General features: G+C 31.2%; 1 protein-coding gene across 1 annotated transcript; it reads left to right on the forward strand.

Annotated features, from left to right (window-relative positions):
* The first annotated feature begins 2,583 nt into the window (after window positions 1–2,583).
* Window positions 2,584–7,501, forward strand: msmo1 (methylsterol monooxygenase 1). The gene is made up of 5 exons (XM_058778538.1): window positions 2,584–2,900; window positions 3,034–3,182; window positions 3,350–3,476; window positions 4,139–4,293; window positions 5,601–7,501. The coding sequence occupies exons 1-5, from the start codon at window positions 2,646–2,648 to the stop codon at window positions 5,788–5,790; spliced, it is 876 nt and encodes a 291-aa protein (XP_058634521.1). The 5' UTR covers window positions 2,584–2,645; the 3' UTR covers window positions 5,791–7,501.
* Window positions 7,502–9,014: the final 1,513 nt, after the last annotated feature.

Below are 9,014 nucleotides of genomic sequence, written 5' to 3' on the forward strand. Positions count from 1 at the left end.
TATTTAAGCATTAAGGTTTTATGTCTTGATGCAAAATAAAATATGCAGTAATATGATAAAAGTAATAAATTATAGTGTTTCTGTTATATTTAAGCATTTGTGTAATTATGATTATGTATGGTTTGCAACCAGACCATCTGGTTTTGTTTTGTGTGGCTACAAAATATTATTAGACATATTTAATTGGAATATAATGTGAAATCTCACCATTAATATTTCTTAATGCTTATTTAATTTTCACATAAAATTTTCTACTTAATTTAGTGGTGCATAAATTTCTTTAAATTGGAGAGTTCATGTTTATAATATATAATATAATGACTTCAAATTACTCATCAACTTTTACTTGACATAAACTCTGATTTAGGATTGGAAAGACTTGGACTCTCTTGTATAGAAGGGTAATACAATTAAATTCTAGAAATTCTATGTACAAATACCAATTCAGCTAACAAAAATATTCTTTTTCATCTTAATATATTGTGTTATTATATAATGGTATATTATATATAATTTATTACTATTATACTTTACTTCCCTATTTAGTTGGAGTTGCAGAATAATGTAGACATGCGGAAAGTAAATATTACTGTTGTCCCACACAGTGCATTTGTTGTTTGGGAAATTATTTCAATATATATTTGCCTCTGAGAGATAATTAAAATGTTTATAGATAATGATTGTATTTGTGATTTGATAGACTGACCAATTAATGCATAGGCAGTAATATGATAAAAGTAATAAATTATAGTGTTTCTGTTATATTTAAGCATTTGTGTAATTATGATTATGTATGGTTTGCAACCAGACCATCTGGTTTTGTTTTGTGTGGCTACAAAATATTATTAGACATATTTAATTGGAATATAATGTGAAATCTCACCATTAATATTTCTTAATGCTTATTTAATTTTCACATAAAATTTTCTACTTAATTTAGTGGTGCATAAATTTCTTTAAATTGGAGAGTTCATGTTTATAATATATAATATAATGACTTCAAATTACTCATCAACTTTTACTTGACATAAACTCTGATTTAGGATTGGAAAGACTTGGACTCTCTTGTATAGAAGGGTAATACAATTAAATTCTAGAAATTCTATGTACAAATACCAATTCAACTAACAAAAATATTCTTTTTCATCTTAATATATTGTGTTATTATATAATGGTATATTATATATAATTTATTACTATTATACTTTACTTCCCTATTTAGTTGGAGTTGCAGAATAATGTAGACATGCGGAAAGTAAATATTACTGTTGTCCCACACAGTGCATTTGTTGTTTGGGAAATTATTTCAATATATATTTGCCTCTGAGAGATAATTAAAATGTTTATAGATAATGATTGTATTTGTGATTTGATAGACTGACCAATTAATGCATAGGCAGTAATATGATTTAAATAATCAATTACAGCGTTTCTGTTATATTTAAGCATTTGTATAATTATGATGATGTATGTTTCGCAACCAGACCAGATGATTTTGTTTTGTATGGCTACAAAAATATTATTATGCATATTTAATAATTACAATATAATGTGAAATCTCACTATTAATATTTGTTAATGATAATTTAATTTTCACTAAAAATTGTCTACATTTAGTGGTGCATAAATTTCTTTAAATTGGAGAGTTCATGTTTATAATATATAATATAATGACTTCAAATTACTCATCAACTTTTACTTGACATAAACTCTGATTTAGGATTGGAAAGACTTGGACTCTCTTGTATAGAAGGGTAATACAATTAAATTCTTCAAAATCTATGTACAAATACCAATTCAACTAACAAAAATATTCTTTTTCATCTTAATATATTGTGTTATTATATAATGGTATATTATATATAATTTATTACTATTATACTTTACTTCCCTATTTAGTTGGAGTTGCAGAATAATGTAGACATGCGGAAAGTAAATATTACTGTTGTCCCACACAGTGCATTTGTTGTTTGGGAAATTATTTCAATATATATTTGCCTCTGAAAGGTAAATAAGATGTTTATAGATTATGATTCTAATTGTGATTTGATAGACTGACCAATTAATGCATAGGCAGTAATATGATTTAAATAATCAATTACAGCGTTTCTGTTATATTTAAGCATTTGTATAATTATGATGATGTATGTTTCGCAACCAGACCAGATGATTTTGTTTTGTATGGCTACAAAAATATTATTATGCATATTTAATAATTACAATATAATGTGAAATCTCACTATTAATATTTGTTAATGATAATTTAATTTTCACTAAAAATTGTCTACATTTAGTGGTGCATAAATTAGTTCCAGTTGGAGAGTGCACATGAATAATAACAAGCAACATATAACTTAACTAAGTCGCAAAAAAACTTAATGTGACTTTGACTTTAAATGACTTGTCAACTCATCTTTTTAGTCGTCTTAAACTTGAAACTTTGACTTAGGTTTGGAAAGGCTTAGATTCTCTATCGAACATGTCGGACTGTAACTCATGTTCCTATATAACACCGTCCTGATGTGATGTAGTTCCTACCTGTCCTTCAGGCAAGCCTTACTTTGTGATAACTGACCTCACTAATCTTTGTTTATGTCATTTGTTTGTACAGTTACTCATTTGGAGAGTCCCACTGACTCGCTGCCATGGAGGTGAACGGCACAGCCAACATTCTGTCTTCAGCGTATCTGGCGGTGGAATTTGTGGATTCATTTCTTCCAGAAAATCCACTGCAGGAACCTCTGAAGCACGCATGGAACCACATGCTGCAGAACTATAGCAAATTCCAGATCGCCACCTGGGGCTCGCTCATCGTCCATGAACTGATCTATTTCCTGTTCTGTCTGCCTGGATTTATCTTTCAGTTCCTCCCTTTCATGCAGAAGTATAAAATCCAAGCGGTATGTGGAATAAAAGGATTTTTTTCATATGTTACTATTTTAATTTGTGTATTTATAATTTTTTGTTTTTAAAAATAGAAAAAACAAATTATTAACGCCTTATATATGTGACAATATGTCATTGTGCTTGCAGGATAAACCAGAGACATGGGAGAAACAGTGGAAGTGCTTTAAGATGCTGCTGTTTAATCACTTCTGTATCCAGCTACCGCTCATCTGCGGGACGTATTACTTTACTGAGTTCTTCAGCATTCCTTATGACTGGGACTCCATGCCTCGCTGGTGAGAACACCTCTCACATTTATTGCTGAATTAAAAAAAAAATCATAGTAGGTTTATGAAGTTACAGTCAGAGTCCTGAGGTTGTATGTGGCTTCAAGCAAATCTTGTTTTGAAGCCAGTAGGCCTTGTTTTCATTTTTTGTTTAATAATCTTTTTCACCATCCCAGGCCCTTTATATTGGCCCAGTGTTTTGGTTGTGCGGTAATTGAAGACACATGGCATTACTTCCTCCACCGAGCCCTACATCATCGCAGAATCTACAAATACATTCATAAAGTCCATCATGACTTCACTGTAAGTTACTCACAGTCTCACAAAGACACACACAATGTGCAGATAAAGGGAAACTAAATGATAGCCAAGATAGACTTGAAAAGACATTTTTGGTGAATTTATACTATTATATATTTTTATGTTAGTTTTATATTGTAATATATAAATGTGTTACAATATATTGTGTCACAGTATATATCACAATACAAAAAACGCAACACTATTTATCAGGATAGTGATAATATATAGAGTTCACCAAAAAATGAACATTTTATTTAAGCTTTTATTTACATATAAACAGTGAACAATGTACATACAAAGAGTGCTAAATATAGTAAACACAGAAGCTCATGCAGTTGAGCTTTCATTTTTATTAATTATTATGAATAAATTAGAAATAAAATGTATGTAGTCAGGGACAGAGTGCAAGAATATATATGTCAATCATAATCTATTTTAGCTAAGTAATAAATTAATATTTCTATTCTGGTGTCACCTTACTGTACTTTTGTAAAAATGTCTTAGAAATAATAATTATTTTGTACATTATCATGTCTCAAATGACACATGCATTGTTAAACCCCTAGTAATTTTGGAGTTTATTTATTTATTGTTTAGTTTATTTAATTTTCTTCTTTATAATGATAGATGATCTGTCATCTGTTTCGTTTTGTGTATGTTAGGCTCCATTTGGCATGCAGGCAGAATATGCCCACCCTGCTGAGACTCTGATTCTGGGGGCTGGATTCTTCATCGGCATCATGGTCTTCTGCAATCATATGATTTTGCTCTGGGCTTGGGTCGCTTTCCGGCTTCTTGAAACCATTGATGTTCACAGGTGAGCTCAGTACGCACACTGCAATTATGTGGATGTAGTGGTAATTTCGTTAATGAAAACTATGCTAAAAAGAGACAACGCCTACATTATTAAACACTAATTTTAACTATATAAGCATGCAATACTGTTCACAAAAAAAGAGAAACTCTACCAAAATGACCCTATATGTTCTTAAGCAAAAAACTGGAGAAGAAAAATATTGTCTGTTGAACTGTTTTTAAAAAGCCTTCAGGAGCTTTCATTCTTGAGGTTGCCAGATTGTAAAGGTTTAAATGAATTAAAAGAACACATTTTCTGGGATGTGTTTTACTTAATCTTTGCAACCTGCCAACTATATGCACATATTCTCTCTGCAATGTGGAAAAAGTGCTAATAATCTGAAAACACTGACAAATATTTTGCTCAAATGAAAGTGTAATACAGCCAGTCAGTGTTCCTTCACATGGCCTCTTGTGCTGTTCACTGTGACTAAATTAACTAATAATAATTAACTGATAATAATAAATCCAAATATGGATGTCAACTATGCTGTTTGTGATTGTGGTTGCTGAATAAATGCACACATGCAACCTCAATATGACAATACAAAGTCTTGTTCCTTGTTTAAAAAGAAAAACATTAACATAATTTGGAAATATCAGAAGTAATATTAGGAATTTTACTGTTTTAGATTTTAAGAGAAGCTTTTGAGTTTTACCAGTTTAATGCAGAGAGTGTTCATTTATATGATAATATAATAAATCATAACTCAAGGAGTACAATAAATCATGTATTTGAGTTGACATTGTGTTGATTTGTGCTTATAGGGGAAAGTGCAATAATTCTGATGTGATGTAATAAAAAATTACTGATTAATCAATGATCATGATTACAATTACAATTTTGAGTTTTATTGACTAAACATGGATTCAAATTCACAGACTTTTAGTCAACTAAACCTTGACTAAACAGAAAAAAAAGTTAACTAAATATGTTAATATCTAAAAAGAACATTTAACACAGGACTAATTATAAAATAGCTGACAAAATGAACACTAGTGCTATTGCCTGGGTCAACACTGATAATAACTTATTACAACACTAGAGGGCACTATATTGATAATGTATTCATTTGATAGCCTGTGCACAATTAAACTAGTATGTGGACACAACTTTCTAACACTACTTTCACAAGTTTGGCTATAATAGTAATTCTCTGAGTTTTATGAAAATCAAACTAAATATTGAGTGGACAGTATGTGTGGACATATTTATTTTTATAGTATTTGTTTCATTCTTTGACGTTCCTTCTTTGGTTCTCTCTTTAGTGGTTACGACATTCCTCTGAACCCCCTACATTTGATTCCATTCTACGCTGGAGCTCGTTTCCATGACTTCCACCACATGAATTTTGTGGGCAACTATGGATCTACATTCACCTGGTGGGACAGACTTTTCAGCACTGATTTCCAGTATAAGAAACATTACTCGCTTCATAAAGCTGTGAAGAGCGACTGATTGACAGAGATACACTCACTCGCATACACTGATGCTTCGCCTTCACCCAGAGAAATCTATCTCTCTTGGACTCCTGTGTGGGCTTTGGTTGGTCTGATGCTTTTGCATTGCCTCCTGCTGCACACGCTCACTGTAAAGTATTTAAAATTGGACTGAATGGATTCAAATCAATGCCAGCTTCTTACAGCAATGTGCCTTTGAAAAGAGAAAAAACACACCCCACAGTCATCATTAGACCACTGGTCATGGTACTCCAAAGGACTGTTTGGACTGTTAGGAATGAAAGAATTTCAGCCTGTCTTCTGTGCTCTCAATTATTATAAACATTCATCTTAGTAATAATGACATTATTCCTCAAAAGCACTTTACTTTCACCTTAACAAAGATGGAATGTTATAAATTGTTATTTTTGTAATGTCTTTTTTTTTTCTTTTTTTTTTGCTTTGTTGCCAAGTTTTTGCTCAATTTCTGTAAAGATTTTGTAACTTCCACAGTGACCACCTATAGCATATAGATGTGCCTTGGAAAGGATTTGGGGGAAGAATGACTTAAAAAACAAAAAAAAAACACTTACGGATCATAAGGGGGAAAGCTAAACGAGATGTTAGTTTGTTCCATTAAAGGCAACTTAATAAAAACAAATTAACAAAAATGTTGACTGCAGTTGTGGTCTATTTAAACTGTGAGAGCTCCCAAACATAGATCCTAAAATGTGTTTTCATTACGGTTTCACATTCCCCATCACTGATCAATGTACAAGTCAAATTATATATTACAGTAAAGAGCCATATGGGGTGGGTAAGCTGTCCCGGAACAGAATATACATACTACAATATTTTATATGTCATATGCAGTGGGATATACATATTACTGTATGTAAAGAATCATATGGGGTGGATAGAAGGTCATATATTACAGTATCTATATGGGATGGGTAGATAAACAGCTTTCCCTTTGTCTTAATGTACATACGTTCATAGAGGTGTACAGTGACGAAGTACAAATACTTTGTTACTGTACTTAAATACAATTTTGGGAAATTTCTACTTTAAGTATAAATATTTTTGTTGCCTTTTTACGTCACAAAATTTTAAAGAGAAAATGTATACTTTTACACCTATATATTTCTCCAAACCCTTTCGTGACATTTGCAGCTGCAAAAGTGGAAAGTTTTATTTATCTTATTTTATTTTTTTTTTTTTAGAATGCGTATTTAGAATGCTTCAATGATACAAATGTCAGTATGACGTCACTAGGAGTGTTTCTTCATGAGCACTGGTTGCATGGGAAGCAGGGAGAGCCTTAGATTGTAACCAAAGTTTGTGTCACATACAACAAATTAACAATAAGTACTATGATAATACTAAGGTGTTTTGGACATGAACCAGCGTCCCATGCAAATACCATATGAATTCCAAATCTGATACATCACTGTGCTATGCTGCCATAGTACTTTTATGTGAGGGCTATTAAACAATATTCCATCATTATATAATTGCAATGTGTGTTTCTTTATTTTGTATGTTTCTGTAATGTCAAATATATAAAATGATAACTTGATACATTATCATAAAGTAAATATTGATTTTTGTCATAGCCTATGATCCTAATTCAAAGTTTAGCTGGGTATCACAACCCAGTTTCTCTAATAATGATTTTACACTTCTACTTCCTCATGTATACAGTGCATTTTATGTTAATAAAGGTTCATTTATGTTCTGCAAAAAAAGAAATTCATACAGATTTTTAATGACTTTTGATGAGTAAATGATTTTTAGGCGAGCAATCCTTGTAACCACTCAGCTACAATCAGCTCAGTGATTCTCGAGACATGGGACAAAACATGTCCGGCAATTGTAACTGCTATTAGGTTTAAAAATAAAAAATATTTTCAATTATAAATGTTACGGAGATTAATAATAGAATGTATTTAACACAATTATCCCCTTCAATTTAATTTTATGTGAAATCTATGACACTTATTGTCTTCTCGCTACATCTAAAACAGTGTCCTCAGAAAAGGGTTCAATCATTATGCTATAAAATTGATAAAAATGTTGTTGTTTTTTTATGATGAAAAAGACTTTGTTTTATCAAAAGTAACACTTAATAATATCTCATATCAAAGCAAGGTTGTTTTTCAGTGACACATGCATGTTTCATAAGGTTTCAAAGTTGTGTCCCCACTTTTTGTCAACACCTTCAGACATTCATTAAAATGTAATAAAATCAGGGAATATCAGGGGCAGCTGTCACTCTAATTAAGGACCCCTCGCCACAGTCCTGCTCTGCAGAGTACATCAGTGTCAGACAGGCTCTGCTCAGTTTTATAGTTTTAGAATATTTTAAATCCTAATGTTAATATTTCCTGTGTCACAACCATGATATGCCAACACCACCTTCCAATTTCTGAGGAAATTATTTGAAATATTTAGATCATTTTATTCTCCTGAAGCAGGTTCCATTAGCATCAACAGAAAAAAACAAAATGGCTTCTACATGAACTCCATTTGTTTTGTGAAAGAAATGCCAAATTTGTCAACACTTTCAGATGTCACCACTGTCAGATTTTGTGTTCCAATAATATATCAAAATACATGTGACTTGAATAAAAGCTTTGTAAACAATAACATACTCACTGTTTGTTGTGTTTTAATACAGTAATTGATTGATTCAATGTATTTGATAGTTAAAATGACTACAAATTCAGGTTTTCGGCACCGCTGTCAGATGTATCAACTCCGTCAGTTGAATATTTTGATAATATTCCATTATGATATTTTATATTTGTTGAGGAATTGTTGGTCACATGTGAAAGTGTAATCTGTCTGCTAACATGAGAATGTGTTTTGAAATGTTAAAAACATCTTGAATCCTGTTAAAGATAAATTGAAATTATATTATACAGTCCAAGGTAAAACGCACATTTTGTTAAAAAAGAGAAAAGTTGGGAGGTTGTATCAAAGCATAGCTTAATACATATAAGATACATAAATGTAGTTTCATTTGTCTGAGTACAAGGTTGTATTTTTTCAATTTTGCACCCTGTTTTGTCCCACTTCTCAAGAATGACTGAGCTGTGTTATTATTTATAATCTACCTCTACCTGTGCCAACTTTTGATAATAGTTTTAATAGTAATACGTTTACTTCTATTGAGCTACTTCACCTTAGCTTAAATCAGTATCCATAAAGAGTATCTGTACATTTAATTAAATCTGACAC

Source organism: Onychostoma macrolepis, chromosome 01, assembly GCF_012432095.1.
Source record: "Onychostoma macrolepis isolate SWU-2019 chromosome 01, ASM1243209v1, whole genome shotgun sequence".
NCBI classification, from domain to species: domain Eukaryota; kingdom Metazoa; phylum Chordata; class Actinopteri; order Cypriniformes; family Cyprinidae; genus Onychostoma; species Onychostoma macrolepis.